The sequence below is a fragment of the Scomber scombrus genome, chromosome 4 (genome assembly GCF_963691925.1).
Source record: "Scomber scombrus chromosome 4, fScoSco1.1, whole genome shotgun sequence".
Classification (NCBI taxonomy): Eukaryota; Metazoa; Chordata; class Actinopteri; order Scombriformes; family Scombridae; genus Scomber; species Scomber scombrus.
The window spans coordinates 33,896,394-33,918,893 of record NC_084973.1 but is presented as its reverse complement, the minus strand read 5'-3'; the positions used below and the strand labels follow the sequence as shown (position 1 = coordinate 33,918,893).

Sequence of the window (22,500 nt, the reverse complement as noted above, 5' to 3'; positions counted from 1 at the left end):
AAGAAAAGAAGGAATGAAAGAAGGACAGATGGAAGGAAGGAAGGAAGGATGGAAGGAAAAGAATGAAAGAAGGAAGGAAGGAATGAAGGAAGGAAGGAAAGAAGGAAGAAAGGAAGGAAGGAAGGAAGGAAGGAAGAAGGAAGGAAGGAAGGAAGGAAGGTGGGCCTCATGTTTGACCCCCCTAAAACTACTTCATCACTTGTTAAACTCACTGAAACTAAACTGGAATAAAAAAGCAAACTGAAAAACTAATAAAGGTAAAACCTAATGAACATTTATAAACTATAATAACTCTGGTTCAGGTTCACAGATCACAGATCAATAATCAATAATCATCTTTACCGCTCTTAGCCTTCTTGATTTGCTCTTCGTCTCCTCCCGGTATTCCCGGTATTCCCAGGAACGTGTTGTGAGAGTTTCCGTACCAGACGAGCAGCTCCTGGTCCGGAGGGATCGTCTGAGGAGGAAACACAAAGGTTCTTCATCTTCATCATCTTCATCATCTTCATCATGTTTATCATCTTCATCATCTTCATCATCTTCAGAAACTATAAAACCTTTTAACCTGATCTGAGAACATGACGACTGAACATTTATAATATACGGTCGCCCATAAAGTTGGAATCAAATATTTTTAACCTCTTTCCATGGAATGATTGTGAACATGTGATTTATTCTTGATAGATAAAGATTATATTCTCTAAATTGTATTGATCAATCTCATTATACCTGGTCAAAGGTGATTACTGATACTCTATAAATATAAAATAAACAGAGGAATGTGTCTGAAAACTAAATTATTCCAACTTGATGGGTGTTTATGTTTGCTGGAATGTTTTATTGGTTGTTTTCATGTTTTCTTATTTAAAGATTCATTTCATTTATCACAGGTGTGAAGATTAAAATGATAAAAAAGGAGGGAGGGAGGAAGGGCGGAAGGAAGGAGGGAGGAAAGAAGGAAACAAGGAAGGAAAGGAGGGAGGAAAGAAGGAGGGAGAAAGGAAAAGAGGAAGGAAAGAAAGAAGGACAGAGGAAAGAAAGAGAGAAGGAGGGAGGAAAGAAGGAAAGAAGAGAGGAAGGAAGGAAGGGAGGAGGGAGGAAGGAAAGGAGGGAGGGAGGAAAGAAGGAAGGAGGGAGAAAGGAAAAGAGGAAGGAAGGAAAGAAGGACAGAGGGAAGAAAGAGAAGGAGGGAGGGAGGAAAGAAGGAAGGGAGGAAGGAAAGGAAGGAGGGAAGGAAAGAAGGAGGGAAGAAAGGGGGATGGAGGAAGGACGACAGGAAGGTTAAACTAAATGTGAACAACCAGCAGAGGGCGCCACAGTGCTGCGGACTCACTGCAGAGGAGCTCTTAGTTCAGCTTTAATATAACATTTAAAGAGTTATGAAGCTTCAGTGTGATCGCAGGGTAAGGAGATAAGATGAAATCCTGGAAGGTTTCATGATGTTTGAATGAATGAATTGAATCAGTATTTCTATGATATCTGCCTCCTGATATTCAGCCTCATATCTGTGAGATCTTCTGTAATAACTTAATTATATATTTATAATTTAAGACTGACCTCCACGGCTTTGTAGAAGATGCTGCTGCCGATCTGAACCACCTCCAGGTTCTGCTCCTGTTCGTTCCTCGCACACTTAATGTACGTCATCCAGCTCCTCTGGTCCTCCTGACTGGCGTCGATGAAATACCGAACTGTCCCGTCCTCGTTAAACACCTGCAGAGGAGCAAAGAGACGTCAAGTAAGGAAGGGAGGAAGAAGGAAGGAGGGAAGGAAGGAGCAGAGAGACGTCAAGCCACGATTCATCCAGTTACCTTTAATAACATCTGTCCTTTAACCCTCCTGTTATCCTCGAGTCAAGGAAGAAAAGGAGGGAGAGAGGAAGGGAGGAAGAAGGAAGGAAAGGAGGGGGGAAGGGAGGAAGGAAGAAGGAAGGATGGGAGGGAGAGAGGAAGGGAGGAAGGAAGGAAGGAGGGAGGGAGGGAGAAAGGAAAAGAGGAAGGGAGGAAGGAGAGAGGAAAGAAGGAGGGAGGGAGGAAGGAAGGAAGGGAAGAAGGAAGGAAGAAAGGGGGATGGAGAAAGGAAAGAAGGAAGGGAGAAAAGAGAGAGGAAGGAAAGAAAGAGAGAAGGAGGGAGGAAAGACAGACGGAAGGAAAGAGAGAAGGAGGGAAGGAGGACAGACGAAATTTTCAAGATGGCGCTGCTCAGATCCGATACTATTGGCCTCCGAGCAGCAGTCCATAAACCAATTTCTTATATACAGTTTACAATTGGGACGAATCATTAAACCTGAATAACGGTTGGTGGTCTAACTGTGACGTCCATGATGTTTTGCTGCATTGAGTCACTTTACTAACATCTGTCCAGCTGCTCCTCATTATGCAGCAGTTCAATCATCAGTTGATCTTTTATATGATATATTAATATAAATATATATTAAGGTGCAGCTCAGCGTGAGTAGAAATGAAACATATCTCACCTCCCACATGAGGTTGTTGTTCTTGTACAGGTCGATGTGTTCAGGTGAGATGAGGCGTCCGGTGAACGGTCCCATCTCTGTTCCTGCTTTAATCCAGGTCTTAGAGAAGATACCCAAACCTTCACCTGGGGGGGGGGGGGGAGAGAGAGAGAGAGAGAGAGAGAGAGAGAGAGAGAGAGAGAGAGAGAGAGAGAGAGAGAGAGAGAGAGAGAGAGGACAGAGAGAGCTGTTAGTGTTTGTGGGTTCGTGGCCAGCTGATAGGTTTGGGAGGCAGGCGTTGCCGAAGTGTGTCCTATATCATTATAAGCCTCTTCTAGTTCCATGGGCGAGGACTTTGCATCAATGTCTAAGACGGCAGGATCAGATGGTTTGATCTGAGATTGCTTTTGTTTATTAAAATCCCAGAGAAACAAGTTCACGCGGGTTGTTGGATGGTTAACGTGCGTGGCTGCTGATGCCAGGACGGAGGTTCTGGATGAAGAGGGTTTGGAAGTTCAAGTCTTCCTCCATCCAGGAACCAAAGTAGGCCTGAAGGAGGCGATGGTAGTACTGTTGAGGAGATTCTTGTCTCCCCTGTTTGACAACCAAGGCCGTGATTAAGCCAGACTGTAAGGTGTGGTTAGAGAACTCTCTTTCTAAAGCCTGGCAGAGCTGTCATAGTCAGGCTGTCGCTCAATAAACTTGCTAACGTTGCTGTTGGACGTGACCTTAATAAGGTATAGTCGGTCGTCAACGTTAGCGTTGGGTTAAACATGATGAAGAGTTTCTGATCTTCATCCTGATCTCAGACAGTCAGGCAGTCACTGATCAATAACATCAACCCTGCCGTTACTGAGGAAGACCTTCCTGTGACGAAGGCCCAAACACGTCTGATCAGCCGCGGTGATGATAAAGGTTCTCTGTGCTCTACGTGACTGTCAGACTTTAGTTTTAACGTCGTGTTTTACTGATATCTGTGAGATATCAGCAGCTCGGCTTCCACAGTTTCATGATTAATCTTAACGTCTATAAAATGTCAGAAAGGATTTAAAGTTATTATTATAATTTCTGGTGTAATTTCAACCATAAACACTGAGTTTACTCAAATAAAAGCATTAAAAATGTTCATATAGAACCTGAAATCAGATATTTTGGTGGATTTTTTTGCTTAAAAAACAATTTAAAAAATGATTCTTTGATGATTTAAATTGCAGATTAATGTTTTTATTTCTTTCCTCTTTGCTTTTTGTTCTTTTTTAACATTATGTTCCTTTATGTTCCTTTTAATGTGAAGAATAGCTGATGTAATTCTTTATGTTGTAAAGCACTTTGAGCTGCGTTTATTGTATGAAAGGTGATATACAAATACAGTTATCATTATTATAATTATTGGAGTGTGCAGCACAGTAACAGTAACACAGACACACACACACACACACACACACACACACACACACACATATATATTTACCTGGGACTGAACTCTGAGCGATGATCACCTCACTGGGTAAAACCAGACTGGACAACTTCTGGACCTCTGCACACAAAACACAAATCATTAAATTTTAACTTTTGCGTCTCAATTTTATTTAAATGTTAAATGTTAAATGTTAAATATCTGACATGATAAAAAATCACAAAACCAAACTTCTTAATTTCTCCATTCAGAACTCCATTGACTTTTTCTCAGATTTTAGAGCGTTAAAAACATTTATTTGCGCTTTAAAACCTTAATTAGTGAGGTTGTCAGTGTGTGGAGAGATGTTTAAAGTTCCCGAAATAAACCTCAAACCCTCATCTAATATATATAGTAATAAATAAAAAGCTAAAAATGGTAGAAAAAGCGAGCAGAGTAAAGAAAAGTTAAATATGCGTTTTTTCTATGGGAGTTTTGAATGGGCGCATTTAACGCACGCGCGCCCTCCTGCTGAGACATAACAGATAAATGTAAGTTTATAACAGCTTTTTATGCTTAAATGTGGAGAGAAGAGGAACTGAGAATATAAAAATACAATTAATACAATAAATTAAAGTGTATAAAATAATAATAAAGAAGAAGAAAAACACGTTTTAATCTCTTTTCTCCTTTATGTCACAACGTGTTTCACGCTCGCGCTCCGCGAGCGTGAAACACGTTGTGACATAAAGGAGAAAAGAGATTTAAAGAAAAGGAGATTAAAAAGAAAAAGTGTTGGAAGATTATCCGAATTTAAAACTAGAGAAGAAGAAAAGAATAAATTCCATCATCAGGAAACTAAATTCCTTCAGAAAGAGCGAGAAATAAATCTTATTAAATATAATAAATCAACTCTGAAGGCTCAGTGGAATTATTTCTAACGAATTACAACAAAAAAAAGAAAGAAAAATTACAATTAAAAAAAAAGAAGAAGAAATAAAACAACAAACAGGCCGCGAGGTTAAAAAATAAAGAGAAATAAACATTAACAGGTGGTCGCTTCATTAATTCATTGATTTATTATTTATAAGAAAAATGTGTTGATCAAGATGATTAATGATCAATAATTAATTGTGTTTTAACAGGATTTGCATTAATTTTAATCCACATAAAAGATAAGTTTAAAAAATGACGTTAATTGATCAGTTTAATTGATTAATTGACGCGAAGCTGCAAAAATGTCTTAAATGATTCAGTTAGTGAAATAAAAGGAGTTTAAATTATTATTATAAATAATATAAACTCAACAAAATCAGAAGAAGCATAAAAAATATAACATCAGATTATAAAATGAATCAGTTTTGAAGTTTAATTTATCACTTTTATATATTTTAATAGCAGCTTCTCTGAGCCGTCGGCTTCTTTGATCTGCTTCATCGTTTAAAGTTAAATCATATTTTAGGTTTAAAGTCTAAATAACAATAAAATAACAGCTGTTAAATAAATGTAGTGGGTTAAAAAGTAGAATAAATTCCTTTAAATAGAATAAAAAGAATCAGATCTGTGTCTAAAGGATTAAATTCAAACTTCAGCTGTAATTTAATTTAATTGATTTAATTGCTTAATGAGTTAATTGGTTAATTGAAGTGTCGTCACTGACCTCCGGAGAAGGACTGCGCGAGCACCTCGGCAGTGAAGGCGGTCTTGGGGCTCGCGCTCGGAGCCGTTCGGTCCTCGTGCTGCAGGTGATGCTGCTGGTGCGCGTGATGGTGCGGCTGCTCGCCCAGCACGTGCCTCCAGCGTCCGTACAGGAAGCTGTGCAGGATGTCCGAGGTGATGATGTCCGCGAGAGAGAGAGGCTGCTGCTGCTGGGGCTTAAAGGCCGGCTTCAGACCCAGAGAGGAGCCGGGCAGCACGGAGCCCATGGCGGGGAGGAGGACCGGGAGGAGCCGGGGGAGCGAGGTCTGGGGACCGGGAGGAGGCACCGGGAGGAGGACCGGGAGGAGCCGGGGGCTGAGGACCGGGGACCGAGGGCTGGGGACCGGGGAGGAACCGGGAGGAGGACCGGGAGGAGCCGGTGGACAAAACTTAAATTTAAGTTAATAACTAGAACTCCAGCCTCAGATTGTTGCAGAAGAAGAAACTCCTCTTCTTCTTCTTCTTCGTTTAAAAGCTGCAGAGTTTTAAATGCGTCCTTTAAAGCAGCTTGTTGCTTCTTCCTCAGTCTGGATTAAATAGTTGAATAAAATCAGTAAAAAGTTAAATGAACTAAAAGTGTTAAAGTGTTAAAATGTTAAAATGTTAAAATGTTAAAATGTTTAAATGTTTAAATGTTAATGAAGTTTATCTTGAAGCAGAAAAACAGCAAAGAGCAGAAAGAAGAAGAAGAGAAGCTCTATATACCCTCATCATAGAGGGAGGAGTGAGAGAGGGTGTGTGTGTGTGAGAGAGAGAGAGAGAGTGTGTGTGTGTGTGTGTGTGTGAGAGAGAGTGTGTGTGTGTGTGTGTGTGTGTGTGTGTGTGTGTGTGTGTGTGTGTGTGTGTGTGTGAGAGAGTGTCTGTGTGTGTGTCTGTGTGTGTGTGTGTGTGAGAGAGAGAGTGTGTGTGTGTGTGAGAGAGAGAGTGTGTGTGTGTGTGAGAGAGAGAGTGTGTGTGTGTGTGTGAGAGTGTGTCTGTGTGTGTGTGTGTGAGAGAGTGTGTCTGTGTGTGTGTTAGAGTGTGTGTGTATGAGTGTGAGTGTGTGTCTGTGTGTAAGAGTGTGTGTATGAGTGTGTGTTAGAGTGTGTGTGTGTGTGTGTTAGAGTGTGTGTGTGTGTGTGTGTGTGTGTGTTAGAGTGTGTGTGTGTGTGTATGTGTGTGAGAGAGTGTCTGTGTGTGTGTGTGAGAGAGAGAGAGTGTGTGTGTGTGTGTGTGTGTGTAAGAGTGTGTGTATGAGTGTGTGTTAGAGTGTGTGTGTGTGTGTGTTAGAGTGTGTGTGTGTGTGTGTGTGTGTGTGTTAGAGTGTGTGTGTGTGTGTATGTGTGAGAGAGAGAGAGTGTGTGTGTGTAAGAGTGTGTGTGTGTGTGTGTATGTGTGTGTGTGTGTGTGTGTGTGTGTGTATGTGTGTGTGTGTGTGTGTGTGTGTGTCTCTGTGTGTGTGTGTGTATGTGTGTATGAGTGTGTGTGTGTGTGTGTGTGTGTGTCATTAGGACTTGATGAGAAAACAACTTGTTCTTTGACTTTAACCTTTAAAGCATCTTTGATGATTTAAAGGTTAAATCTCATCTGATCACTTTATTATTGATTATATATATTTATAGATTATTAATGAACATGTTTCACTATCAGCTGATTATTTATCAGGATTTTCTGCTTTTTTCAGTAAATGTAGTGAAATAATAATAATGAGTTTGAACATTAACGTCTTATTAGAATCAATGATCAGCTGATCCTCACATGTTAATATCTTCACCTGAGAATCATGATCAATAGATTATTGATTATTAAAGATAATATAATAGCAGCTGTAACTCAGTTTCCTCCCGTCTAACCCAACATCTACCAACACACTCTGAGTGGAAATATAAAGATAAAATATAAAATAGCTCTTAAAGTATTTTATAGTTTTTATGTATAATATTTATTTATTGCATCACAGGAAGAGAATCTACTGTTAAACACAATAAATGATATTATATTATTCTATCTTCTAACAGTCAGTATGAACATCACACACTGACTGAACATTAGCTCTCAGCAGGTTATTATATGAGTTTTATATAAAGTCATATATTAATATTAATATTCAGTATAAAGGAACATTCACTGTTCTTATGGATCAAACACAATATTCTCAATATTCTTGCATAATGTTTGTTTCATATTTCTGTTTTCAAAGCAGGAATTTTGCTCTTAAAAATATATAAAACTAATAATAATGTGAAGCATCTCAGACTGATGACATCACAGCTGATCAAACAGCTGATCAAACAGCTGATCAAACAGCTGATCACCTGCAGATCAAACCTTACATATCAGAGCTGAAGCTTCATGACCAGTTTAACACTAACAGGATTTATATTTATTACAGTTTAAATTCAACAGCTGATTTTTGTGTTTTCATCTTTTTAAATATTGACGTTAGTTCAGTTTATTGATGCTTCCATCGTTCATCTTCATCATGAAGTGAGATGAAGCTCTCCTCATCATCATCATGCTGAATCACACTGAGAACAGTCAGCACCTTCAGCATGATGTCTCTCTCTGTTCTGTGCTTTAGATTTACTTTCAGTTCTTTTAACTTTAACTTCAACATGTCTGAGATGTTTAACCAGCAGACGCGACGTATTCATCCGCAGCTCAAAGTAATAAATACATTAAAATAAACATTTATATCAAAGTTCTTCATCCTCCTCCTCATCCTCATCATGCAGAATGCAATCAATCAATCAACATGCAACAGGAGAGAAGCTGTTTTAAAAAAAAAGAAAAAGTGAAGCAGTGGAATGTGAGATGAGGAGGAGGAAGAGGAGAAGAGAGGAGAGGAGGAAGAAGAGGAGAGGAGGAGGAGGAGAGGAGGAGAGCAGAGGAGGAGAGGTGGAAGAGGAGGAGAGGAGAAGAGGAAAGGAGGACGAGGAGAGGAGAGGAGGAAAGGAGGAGAGGAGAGGAGGAAGAGGAGAGGAGGAAGAGAGGAGAGGAGGAGGAGGGAGAGGAGGAGAGGAGAGGAGGAGGAGAGGAAGAGGAGGAGGTGGAAGATGAGGAGGTGGAAGAGGAGGAGAGGAGAGGAGGAGGAGAGGAGGGGAGGAGGAAAGGAGAGGAGAGGAGAGGAGGAGGAGAGGAGAGGGGGAAGAAGAGGAGAGGAGGAGGAGGAGGAGAGGAGAGGAGAGGAAGAGGAAGAGGAGAGGAGAGGAGAGGAGAGGAGAGGAGAGGGGAGGAGGAGAGGAGGAGGAGGAGAGGAGGAGAGGAGGAGAGGAGAGGAGGAAGAAGAGGAAGAGAAGCAGGAGGAGGAGGAAGAGGAGGAGGAGGAGGAGAAAGAGGAGGAAGAGGAGGGGAGAGGAGAGGAGGAGGAGGAGAGGTGGAAGAGGAGGAGAGGAGGAGAGGAAGAGGAGGTGTGCAGCAGTGTGAGTGACAGAGCAGGAAAACAGATTATAGGACAGATTACCAAGACAACAGCTGCTTTCTTCATCCCTCCTCCTCCTCCCCTCCTCCTCCTCCTCCTCCTTCCCCCTCCTCCTCTCCTCCTCCTCCTCCTCCTCCTCCTCCTCCTCCTCCTCCTCCTCCTCCTCCTCCTCCTCTCGTCTCTCTACAGGATTATTATTCTCTTTCACTCTGATCTGTATTTATGAGCTTTTAAACATTTATTGTCGACACTCGTGAGCGAGAGGCGACACACACACACACACACACACACACACACACACACACACACACACACACACACACTCACACACACACACACACACACACACACACTCACACACACACACACTCACACACACACACACACACACACACACACTCACACACACACACACACACAGACACACACACACTCACACACACACACACACACACACACACACTCACACACACACACACACACTCACACACACACACACACACTCACACACACACACACACACACACACACAGACACACACACACTCACACACACACACACACACACACACACACACACACACACACACACACACACACACACTGGTTCAAACATGAATGAATATAATTTGATTCACATTTTTTTGCCACAAATCATAAAAATAAAAACACAAAAAACAAACAAAAAAATTAACAATCAAATAAAAATGTATAAAAACTAAATTAAAACATTTTTTTGCTGCAGTTTTTATAAAATGTTTATTTTGTGTTTTATGACTTTTAGTTTCTGCTGAAGAATTAAATTAACTGTAAATGTTTGATATATAAATATGTTTATTTTTTGTTTCAGTCCTTTTAATAAAGAGGAAATATTAATAAAGGCCTAATTTAATCTCATCAGTCTCTTTCTTTCTTTTTAAACATCTTGGATCTTTTGGCTGCTGCAGCTCAGGAACCTCTGCCGGCTCCAGAGCCTCCGGGCCCGGCCTCAGAACTTCCGCCGGTTCTGGTGCATCTCGGCCGGCCTCAGGGGCTCCAGAGGCCCCGGGATCGGTGAGTCTCCAGCCGGCTCCAGAGCCTCGGGGCCCGGCCTCAGAACTTCCGCCGGCTCTTAGTGCACCTCGCCCGGCTCCAGAACCTCCTGCCCGGCTCCAGAACCTCCAGCCCGGCTCCAGAACCTCCAGCCCGGCTCCAGAACCTCCTCCCGGCCCTCTTCTCTCCTGCAGCGGCTCCCGGAGCTCCGCGCGTAACGGCTCCTTTTGTCCCCGAGACACAGAAAAGAAAGAAAGAAAAGAAAATCCGGGAATAATGGCAGATTTGCAAATGTTTCTCAATTGATTTGACTCAATGAACGCTGGATTTTCTTTTCTTTTTTTTTCTGTCTCTTTTCTTTCTTTCTTTTGGAGAGTTTGGCTGCAGCCGCTACGCACGCGGGGCGAGCGGGAGTTTATTAATGGAGAGCCGGGTCTTTATTGAAGGAGGACACGCTTTAATGAGCTTTAATGAGCTTTTTATTACAACAAAAAGCTCCTGAGTGAGTCAGTGAGTGTGTCCCGGTGTCCTCTCCCGTCTTTATACGCTTTAGCCTCGCTCCATGCAGCCAATAAGAAAACAGCACCGAGCTCCAAAAAGACGACGGGAAGTCAGGAGGAGGAGGAGCGGCAGGTGACTGGCACGCGTAAAGACAAGAGAGGAGAGGAGGAGGAGGAGAGGAGAGGAGAGGAGGAGGAGGAGAGGCAGAAGAAAGAGGTCTGTGGATGAGGATGGGATGGAGAGGAGGTGAAAGGAGGAGGAGGAGGAGGAGGTGGTGGGAATGAACCCAAATGGGGCCCTATATTGTTCCGCTAACATGATGAGACGCGCTGCGGCCTCATTAGTATTCATGCGCCGGGCAGACGCAGCATGGCCGCCTCTAATAATCCTCCTTTAAAAGCCTTTTAATAATCATCCTGTTCAGCTGCTCGGGAATCAAAATCAAACGCTCCTTTCTGTTGTTGGTTCTTTTCTTCTTTAGTTTGCAGCAGCTTGTCGCCGTTTTCTCACAGCTTATCTTCATCATCATCATCCTCATCATCATCATCCTCTTCATCCTCCTCTTCATCATCATCAGCGGCTCGTTAGAAAGCGGAGAACTTCATATTAAACTCATTATTTAAATAGCTGCATGTATTTAAAGCTGCTTTATTATATTTTATATATATATATATATATATATATATATATATATATATATATATATATATATATATATATATATAAGATGAGTTTAGATGTAAGAATATAAATATAAGACTGTTTAATCATTAGATACTGAAATATAACATTTAACAGCTTCCTTCCTTCCTTCCTTCCTCCCTCCTTTCCTTCATTCTTCCTCCCTTCCATTCTTCTTCCTCCGTCCTCCCTTCCTTCCTTCCTTCCTTCCTTCCTCCCTCCTTTCCTTCCTTCCTGAATTAATAATATAAAACTTTATGACGTTATTGGCTGGTAAAAAATAAATCCTTTACAAACATAATAACTGGAGTCGATAACGTAATAATAAACTAATATCACTTTATTTAAGTTTTAGAGAGGAAGAAGGAAGGAAAGGGGGGAGGAAGGATGGACGGAAGGAAGGAAAGGAAAGAAAGGAGGGAAGAAGGAAGGGAAGGAAGGAAAGGAGGGAAGAAGGAAGGGAGGGAGGAAAGAAAAAGAGAAGGGGGGAGGGAGGAAAGAAGGAAGGGAGGAAAGAAAGAGAGAAGGAGGGAGGGAGGAAAGAAAGAGAGAAGGAAGGGAGGGAGGAAAGAAAAAGAGAAGAAGGAAGGGAGGAAAGAAGGAAGGGAGGAAGGGGGATGAGCAGTTTTTAAAGGGTTAATCATTAATTAACATTTATTATAATATTTATAATATTTATATTTATACTCAGCAGCAGATCTCAGTTCAGTCTGCTGATGGGATCAATAACTGTCAATCAGTCGGTGAGCTAATCGATCAGGCTGATTGATCGGCACTAAGGGAGGAGGGGGGGGGGGGTAATGAAGAGGCTGCAGCAGGAAACACTGATCAGCTGTCAGTCAGCTGACTCAGCTTTCAATCCTTCAGTCGCTTCCTCCTTCCCTTCATTGTTCCTCCCTTCCTCCTTTCCTTCCTTCCTTCTTCCTCCCTACTTTCCTTCCCTCTTCCTCCCTCCTTTACTTCCTTCCTTCCTCCTTCCCTTCTTCCTCCCTTCCTCCCTTGACTCGAGGACAACAGGAGGGTTAAATGAACTATTGAGATTAGTCCATTCATTGCTGCCTTTAGTCTGCTCCCAGTATAAGTCGTAATATCCGAGTTAATAAGATTCGTAGACTTATCGTAGCTTTAATATCTGCTGTGTTGGTTAATAGCTGCTCTGTTAGCACAATTTAGCCAAAGTAGCTAACGTTAGATTAAGGCTGCGTTTACCTCAGAGGTTGGAAGTCGGATCTGGGAACGACGTCAGACCCAAACTCTAAACCCCCGTTAGCTGCTCCGAACATCAGCTGGGTGAACGTTGTAGTAACTGAAACTAGAAACCTTCGTCCCTTTAAACACTGTGTAAAGTGAATTCAGACATTTTCTTCTAAACACATTAAATAGGTCATAGCTAGGCTTAGCATAAACCCGCCCTGCTGCTGTAGAGGTATAAATACATTCAGCACACACTACTACTACAGTCTACAGTTAGCCAGTTAGCTGAGCTAGCCGCCGAGCTAGTAGCTGAGTTAGCCGCGGAGCTAGAAGCAGAAAGCTCTCAGGCCTAGCGTCCATGTTTCTGGTAGAGGTTGTGACTTTGATTGACAGGTGACACTCGGTAGGGGGCGGGGCTTCAGCGGACTAGGCGGGAACGCCCACAGCGTTTGGGAGGTAGAGACAGCAGACTGATTTTTACACAACTTTGAAGCCTAATTTCACATATTTAGCGATTTTTTTAATCATTCACATTTATCAGGATGGTTAACAACACACCTTTCTGTGGTAGGTCAAACTCAGAACACATATTTAATAATAATAAAATGTGTTATTAATATTATCATGACCCAGAAGACACATGACTCCTCCACAGGTGCTGTATCAATATAATCAATATGATTCTCGTTACCATGGTTACAGTGTCAGCTGATCGGTGAGTTTCTCTCTGAGACAGACGGACAGTTTATGGCCTCTGATGGTCCCAGTGCATCATGGGAAAACATTTGGACCAGATCCAGATCACCATCACTTTAATGTTTAATAAGGTCTGACACACACACACACACACACACACACACACACACACACACACACACACACACACACACACACACACACACACACACAGAGTTCATCTGTACTTACTGAGCTCTTTCCTGTACTTTATGACCACTGACACTTTGCTCTGCACCGCACCGCAACACACACACACACACACACACACACACACACACACACACACACACACACACACACACACACACACACACACACACACACACACACACACACACACACTCTGCCGGTAACAGTGGAGTCTACAGTTTCCTGTCTGATTTCTCCATCAGTCATTATCTGGATATTTATTACTATTCATTATTTAGTGTCTCTCAGTATGTTTAAAGTGCTCCATGTTATATATTATTATATATTATATATTATTATATATTATATTATTATATATTATTATATATTATATATTATTATATATTATATATTATTTTATATTATTATATATTATTACATATTATTATATATTATTAATATTATATATTATTATATATTATATATTATTATATATTATTATATATTATTATATATTATATATTATTATATATTATATATGATTATATATTATTATATATTATATTTTATTATATATTATATATTATTATATTTTATTATATATTATATATTATTATATATTATATATTATTATATATTATATATTATTATATATTATATATTATTATATATTATTATATATTATATATTATTATATATTATATATTATTATATATTATTATATATTATTACATGTTATTACATATTATTATATATTATTATATTATTACATATTATTTTATATTTCAGTTATTTAAATCTCATTTCATCCTGTGAGACGCCACTATTCTAGTTTATTCTGTGTTTTCATATCTGGTTCAGTGATGTTTATATTAGTGTTCATGAGGTTTAGTTTTAATTTAAAGGGTTAAAATGATAAAATAAACGTATGAATAACTTCACACATTCTTTTTTTGTGGACTCAGCATCAAATTTCTGCTTTTAATCCATTTAGAGAGAATATATTAGAGGATTATGGCAAAAATGTCTAAGTGGTGTAACCATAAAAACTTTGTACCAAATAATTCAACTTGCTTAACCCTCCTGTTGTCCTCGAGTCAAGGAAGGAAGGGAGGAAGAAGGAAGGAAAGGACGGAGGAAAGGATGGAGGAAGAAGGAAGGAAAGGAGGGAGGAAGGAAGGGAGGAAGAAGGAAAGGAGGGAGGGAAGGAAGGGAGGAAGAAGGAAGGAAAGAGGGAGGAAGAAGGAAGGAAAGAGGGAGGAAGAAGGAAGGAAAGGATGGAGGAAAGGATGGAGGGAGGGAGGGAGGGAGGGAGGAAGAAGGAAAGGAGGGAGGGAAGGAAGGGAGGAAGAAAAGGAGGACGAAGGAAGGAAAGGAGGGAGGAAGGAAGGGAGGAAGAAGGAAAGGAGGGAGGGAAGGAAGGGAGGAAGAAGGAAGGAAAGAGGGAGGAAGAAGGAAGGAAAGGAGGGAGGAAAGGATGGAGGAAGGGAGGGAGGGAGGAAGAAGGAAGGAAAGAGAGAGGAAGGAAAGAGAGAAGGAAGGAGGAAGGACAGAAGGAAGGGAAGGAGGAAAGAAAGGAGGGAGGAAGAAGGAAGGAAAGGAGGGAAGGAGGAAAGAAGAAGGAGGGAAGGAAGAAAAGAGGAAGGAAGGAAAGAAAGACAGAGGAAAGAAGGTGGGGGGAGAAGGAAGGAAAGGAGGGAGGGAAGGAGGAAAGAAGGAAGGAGGGAACGAAGGAAAGGAGGGAGGAAAGGAAAGAAAGAAGGGAAGAAGGAAGGAAGGAAGGGAGGGAGGAAAGAAGGAGGGAAAAAGGAAAGGAAGGAAGGAAAGAAGGAAGGAAAGAAAGACAGAGGAAAGAAGGGAGGGAGGAAAGAAAGAAAGAAGGGAGGAAGGAAGGAAGGAAGGAGGGAGGAAGAAGGAAGGGAGGGAGGCAGGAAAGGGACATGAAGGTTAAAACTAGTTTAATATATTTATGGATTGATCATCTTACATTTATTCATCTCTGACTGCTGCTGTAATCATTATATATATATTTAACCTGATGCTGCTTCCTGTTTGTATTCCAGGTGACAGAGTGATTGACAGGCGGCTCGTCCAATCAGCAGCCAGCCTTAAACAAACACGACTTGATGAATCATTTATAATCAGTTACACATTAATTTAAATAATAATAATAATAATAATAAATATGAATATTAATGAGAGAAGATTTAAAATATAAAGTCTGTTTTATGTGAGGAGGAAGAGGAAGAAGAGGAAGAAGAAGAGGAAGAAGAAGAGGAAGAGGAAGAAGAAGAGGAAGAGCAGCCTGATAGCTTCATCCTCTCCGTCCCTCAGTGCTGCTTTATTGGTCCCCAGAGGTGTGTATGTGTGTGTGTGTGTGTGTGTGTGTGTGTGTCTCTGGGTCGGTGTGTGTATGTGTGTGTGTGTGCGTGTGTATGTGTGTGTGTGTATGTGAGTGTGTGTGTGTGTTTCTGTGTGTGTGTGTGTGTGTGCGTGTTTGTGTTTCTGTATGTGTGTGTGTGTGTATGTGTGTCTCGGGGTCAGTGTGTGTATGTGTATGTGTGAGTGTGTGTGTGTGTAATTACAGTAATGTCTTAATGACAGATGACATCACGCTGAGACCATCTGTCTTCGCTCAGAGATCATAAATAAATGATAAATCCCCCAATTCATGTTAAACATGGAGAGATGCTGACACACACACAGACACACACACACACACACACACACACACACACTGTCCACACACACACACTGTCCACACACACACCGACCTGAGACACACACACACACACACACACACACACACACACACACACACTGTCCACACACACACACACAGACCGACCTGAGACACACACACACACACACACACACACACAGACACACACACACAAAAAACCTCTGCTGTCTCAAATCTTCAGTACTTACACTTTATATTTATTTTATATTTTGATCATAAAAAAATATCTGAAAGAATTTTGTTTAATTTATTTTAATAACAGTGATCATCGACCACGTTAATATAAATGATGTTTTTTCACACTAAGCTTCTCTTTACTGTTTACTGCAGATTATTAACATGTAAAGATGCTGAAGAGCAGCAGCAGCTTCAGTCTGAATAATGTTTAATGTCTGAAGTCTGTGTTTTATCGTTTAGATGAACTTTAACTGAAATAAAGGTTTTACAGTATCTCTGCAGACTGATATTCTCTTCTATAGTTTATCAGCACTAATAAGATACAGAGGTGTTGAGCTGTTTCCTCCGTCTCCATCTTCTTCAGCCCAGATGTTACCAGATGTGAGAAGCAACGTGCCTTTAAAGGAGATGAACATCGTGTTTTGCACCTTTTTGTTCCTGGCTGTTGATTATAAATGTAAGAGTTTATAGCCTTTAATTTTTATTCTATTGTCTTGTTTTTGATGTTTTAAATGTTATTTATTTTACACTCTTTATTTATTATTATCATTGTATATTTTTCTCATCAATTTGAGTCTTTAACATAGTTTTAGTCCAGCTTTTATTAAACTTCCATTTTACTTTACTTTTGTCTTTTTAATCTATTTTAACCTTATTTTTTTACTCAAACTTTTAATAAACATTTTTATTATTTTACTTATTTATATAATTATTTATCTCCACGTATTTTCTTTAGATTTTTTAAACTTTTATTTTCTCGTGTGCATTCTTTGTTTTATTCCTTTTTAAAATTACTATTATTTGTCTTTTTTTAATTTGTTATTATCAGTTTATCAAATAACTAAAGTGAACTAAACTAGTCTGTATTAAAGCTGCTGTATAAATAAAGTTTGATTGATTTTAAATATTAAAAACATCGTTACGGTTCCTCCGATGGTCCGAACCTCTGATTACGTAGAGAAAGACAAAGCCAGTCAGAAAGAATGAGCCTGTTTATTAGCCCTCATGTTAATCATCATTATCATCATCATCATCCATCTTCCTCTTCCTCGGCCACCGACAGTCTCGTGGCTCGGGTTCATACACAACTCTATCGGTCAATAGAATCTAATAGAAAAATCTGCAGGTTACAGTTAGGACGTGTGTCCGTTAGAAAAAACAACAGAAAACCATGAAACCAAAAAGCTCTCCGTCGCCCCCTTCAGGACGAGGGGGTTCGGACTAGGAAGATCTAAACCCGGAGCGGATCGGGCGGCGCCGGTCCGGCCGGGGCTCGAGGTGCGGGAGCCGCGGCGGGACACAGCGAGCCGCCGTCCGCTCCGGTGTTTCTAATCATTATTCGGGGAGTGAAACCCCCTCGCTGTGGCTCGCCTCGCCTCGGAGACGCCGCCGCCGCCGCCGCTAACAAACCCCGCGGGATATCGTCCGATCACACGACAAAATGTGACGGGAAAAAAAAAAAGACGAATCCCCGACGGACGTTGTTAGCGAGGCGGCGAGGAAGCGGGCGGAGACACAGCGAGACAGACAGGAGAGAGACAGTTAGCCTAGCAGTCTTGAGAATATAAACACATATTCAGCTTCTCTTTGCAAATCGGTTAGACACAAACATCTGAATTAAACAATATAATTTTTTTTAAACAGGATAACAAAGTACATTTTGTTTTAAACTGGAGAGCACCCGCCAGAGAGTGGAAATTTACACAAACCATATTATCTTTATCGACAAAAAACTGAATATTCAAAAACTGGATAAACAGATTTAAATAGACCCCCCCTCTGTACAAGGAGAACTCATTATTATCATCGTCGTCATTATTATTATCATCATCACACACAAGAAGCAGAACCACTGATCCAAACGCAGCCAGATCTCCCCGACAGACGCAAGACAAACCTCTCTGTGGCCCGACACGCGACGCACGGCGCTCAGCTAACGGAACACGCACACACACAACGCTAAGCTAACGAAACAGGCATACACACGCACTACGCTAAGCTAACGAAACAGGCATACACACACTACGCTCAGCTAATGGAACACACGCACACACGTATTACGCTAAGCTAACAAAACACGCGCACACATATTCCGCTAAGCTAACGAAACAGCGCACACACGTATTCTGCTACGCTAACGAAACACGCACACACATTCCGCTAAGCTAACGAAACACGCGCACACACGTATTCCGCTAAGCTTACGAAACACGCACACACCTATTCCGCTAAGCTAACGAAACAGCGCACACACGTATTCTGCTAAGCTAACGAAACACGCGCACACAAATATTCCGCTAAGCTAACGAAACACGCACACACACACACTACGAACGTTACGATAAGGCTGGAATTATACTTCAACAAAGACACGACGTCCATGTGGTTGTTTTTTTTTGGGGGACAAACCCGCATATAAAAAATCTTAACCAACGTGCGGCACGCTAACGCTAATATTAAGTCAATCCAATTTCGTAATAGTAAAAAGGAAAAAAATACTCTTCATTGTTGTACACGTAAAAAAAAAAACAACAGCCACCTGAACATCTGAGTGATGACCGAGCACATTCACGAAGCAAGTTTCAGCCTTAACGGACACACACACACACACACACACACACACACACAATCCCTAACAGCTAACAAACACACATTAAGCTAACGAAACTACACCACTGCGCTAACACTGCATTCACGCCACGACGGCAGAAACGGGAAAAATTAAAAAGGAAAATTTCACACATTATTCCGAAATGGTGCCACAGCCCTCGTAGCCGAAGTCGCACCATATAAACAGATATAAACCATCAATAAACTATTTTTAAAAGTTATTTTTACGAATTTGTAACAAGAAAGCTAATTTTTTAGTTCGCTGAATTGTTTTTTTTGGGCCATTTTGTCTGTTTTTTCTTTACGGGAGAGATCGTAGATGATTCCTCCAACTTAAATTTCCAACTAAAAGGTTCGTAATTAGTGTGTGTGTCACGTGACGTGAATGCAGTGTGGCGCAAAGTTAAGCTACACACACGCGGCTAACACAAACCACATTTATTCAGCTAAAGAAAGTTTTCTAACGCGCACCTTTAGTTAAAATACCCACCGTTTGGCTCAATCGAATTGCTAAGCTAACACAAACATCTTCTCACTAACACATCGTTGAGTTAACAGGCACCGTTTAGCTAATAAACACACACACACACAGTTGAGGTAACACACACAAACATTTAGCTAACTCGCACGTCTAGCTAACGCGCCAATTTAGCCGATACATCGCGAATAGAATCGAAAAACTTCATTGTTCAGTTCGTAACGCTTCCTTTATAAACAAGTCGGCCAAGTAGAAATGCAGAAACTAAGTTACAACATCAATAATAAAGTTTCACTCTGTAAGAAAATAGTCATTTTTGCCCCTTTTTTTATCGTAATGAAAGTCGAGGCAGGGAAACATGTCGGCTGGAGGTTCAATCCTGTGGAGGACACAAAGTGTTTGACCACAGAGAGATCTGGCTTTAGACAACGCAATATAAATCGTCATTTATTCATCATTACATCATAAAAACTAAAGAATCACTAGAGAGATACAGGAATAAGAACTATCATCAAACCAAAAAACAAAAGAAAAACGATAAACGCGTCATTGCACCTCCAAGATGGCGACTAAACAGGTAAAATTAGGTTGAGAACAGACCCAGCGAGCACAGATTTAGTACAAAAAACAGTTTTGTCTCTGAAGGTAAAACATTACATTTCCATCCGACGCTATTAAAATATTTCTATGCCAAAAAAAAAACAAAAAAAAAAGAACAGTCAACACACAGTCTGACGCATGCTTTAAAACATTATCATAAACAAAAATAATAATAATAATAATAATAATATCTGATTTTCTTACTCAAGACTGCTAAGCCTTATACCGTTTTCTTATTGGAAAATAAAACTAGACAAAAATATAGATTATACTGATTTTTTTTTTTTGTTCAAAGCCACACTGATACATCTTTAAGTTCAAGTTTGATAAAAAATAAAACAAAAAGAAAAACCAGGTCTACACCATGGAGAGACCAGAGGCTAGTCCAAAAAAATTTTTGCCTGACAAAATATCAACTTTGTAAGGTTAAAAAACAGAAAAGAAAAGAGTTCGTGATTTTTTTCAGTTAATCCTTAGTTTTTCTCTACAAAAGGAAGGAGGAAGCGGCAGAGCGTTGCTAGGAAACCCCGATTCGGTTGCCGTCGACGACCATCCGAGGTCTTCACGGGTGAGGGGAGGAGCCTCTAGTGATCCTAAAGGGAGGGAATGACATCACTGTTCAGAGTTCGTCGAAATGCATCGATCAGCTTACGTTAATGAGCAGGAGACAGGAGGATAGGGCTGGGTATCGGTCCATTACGATACCAGTACCAGTACCAATACCAGCGCCAGTACCAGTACCTGTACCAGTACCAATACCTATACCAGTACCAGTACCAGTACCAATACCAATACCAGTACCACTACCAATACCAGTACCAATACCAGTACCAGTACCAATACCAGTACCACTACCAATACCAGTACCACTACCAATACAAGTACCAATACCAGTACCAATACCAGTACAAGTACCAATACCAGTACCAATACCACTACCAATACAAGTACCAATACCAGTAACAATACCAGTACCTATACCAGTACCTTTACTAATACAAGTACCTATACCAGTACCAATACCAGTACCAATACAAGTACCAATACCAATACAAGTACCAGTACCAATACACGTACCAGTACCAATACCAGTACCAATACAAGTACCAATACCAATACCAGTACCAGTGCCAGTACCTATACCAGTACCAGTACCAATACAAGTACCAATACCCTTAAAGTGATACTGATACCAGCTGAGTCCTTCATCAGATTCCCATTAACACTTAGACGGGTTGTAGCTGCTGTGGCAGTGGACCAATCACATGATGCATTAAATCCCAGAATGCTTGCTGTTGATTGGCTGAGAGCAAGTCCATACAAATAGTCATATTTTATAGTTCTGGGTGCAAAAAGGATCGATTGCTGGTATCGTCTGACGGGAGACGTTTAGATACTACTCGGTATCGTAATATGGAAATATTACGACTTTATTCTAGAAATAAATTCTGACTTCTTTTGTGAAAATATTACGATTTTATTTTTGAAATAAATTCCGACTTTTTTATTAAAGGTATTCCGACTTTAAAAAAAAAAAAAATCCGACTTTTTTGTGAAAATAAATTCCGACTTTTTATGTGACACTTTTTTCTCTGAAATATTACGACTTTTTTCATATAACATTTTGACTTTATTCGTGTAACATAGCGACTATCTTCTTTTTCTTATATTTTGACTTTTTTCTTGAAATGTCTTTTTTTATTGATATCAAGTAATCGAATCATCTCCCGTCAAACGAAACCTTAAAATGTTAGATTAAGTATCGGAGGATTGATTTTAAGATTTTATTGTTTGCCTTTAAATCTCTGAATGGACTCAAACATTTGTCTCCGATCTTTTACAACCACGACTGTGAAAGACGCTCAGGTCAGCTGACCAGGTCTTCTGGTTGTACCACTGAACACTTTGTTCAACTGCTTGTTTTAAATGAACTTTATAAATAAACGTAACTTAACATTTCTGCTCTTTTACTTGAGTTTATCTTGTTAAATTTGTTTATCTTCTCCTTTATATCTCAGTCTGTCCCGTCTATCTTTCCTGGCAACGTCCGGTTGTAATATGATAACGAATGGAAACACTGCTGAAGGAGGTTAATGATTCATCTGGACTCAGTGGAGGTGAAGTGATGGGAAAACACCAACTGGACCAAAGTCACTGAGTTTGGCTCCAAAGTAAAGTTTTAAAAAGACAAACGTCAATTAACTCAGTTACACAGTCAGTAATACTGCAGTACTTTTACTATAATACTGCATACTACATCACTCATAATACTGCAGTACTTTTACTATAATACTGCATACTACATCACTATAATACTGCAGTACTTTACTGTAATACTGCAGTACTTTTACTATAATACTGCATACTACATCACTATAATACTGCAGTACTTTACTGTAATACTGCAGTACTTTTACTATAATACTGCATACTACATCGCTCATAATACTGCAGTACTTTTACTGTAATACTGCATACTACATCACTATAATACTGCAGTACTTTTACTGTAATACTGCATACTACATCACTAATAATACTGCAGTACTTTTACTGTAATACTGCATACTACATCACTATAATACTGCAGTACTTTTACAGCACTAAAGTATCCGAGTAGTTCTTCCTCTGCTGCCACTGAGTGAGGTTCTGGACTAGAAGACGAGCTG

The 22,500-nt window shown here is 40.3% G+C and overlaps 3 protein-coding genes across 4 annotated transcripts in view; 1 reads left to right on the top strand and 2 right to left on the bottom strand.

Annotated features, from left to right (window-relative positions):
* Positions 1 to 5,776, bottom strand: part of LOC133978617 (PR domain zinc finger protein 12-like) — a 6,588-nt gene extending 812 nt beyond the window's left edge. The window contains exons 1-5 of the mRNA XM_062416906.1: positions 5,512 to 5,776; positions 3,927 to 3,992; positions 2,477 to 2,601; positions 1,558 to 1,713; positions 343 to 457 (exon numbers count right to left, since the gene is read on the bottom strand). Coding sequence (XP_062272890.1) covers positions 343 to 457; positions 1,558 to 1,713; positions 2,477 to 2,601; positions 3,927 to 3,992; positions 5,512 to 5,776 — 727 coding nt within the window. The remainder of the gene's footprint in view (positions 1 to 342; positions 458 to 1,557; positions 1,714 to 2,476; positions 2,602 to 3,926; positions 3,993 to 5,511) is intronic.
* The window catches only part of LOC133979436 (uncharacterized), a 1,726,912-nt gene that overhangs the window by 186,473 nt on the left and 1,517,939 nt on the right, over positions 1 to 22,500 (top strand). The window lies entirely within an intron of this gene.
* Positions 17,118 to 22,500, bottom strand: part of LOC133978612 (far upstream element-binding protein 3-like) — a 23,549-nt gene continuing 18,166 nt past the window's right edge. For both annotated transcript variants that reach the window (XM_062416898.1, XM_062416899.1), the window contains exons 18-19: positions 18,468 to 20,424; positions 17,118 to 18,102 (exon numbers count right to left, since the gene is read on the bottom strand). In XM_062416898.1, the coding sequence (XP_062272882.1) occupies positions 20,416 to 20,424 (9 nt within the window). In that variant the 3' untranslated portion in view covers positions 17,118 to 18,102; positions 18,468 to 20,415. The remainder of the gene's footprint in view (positions 18,103 to 18,467; positions 20,425 to 22,500) is intronic.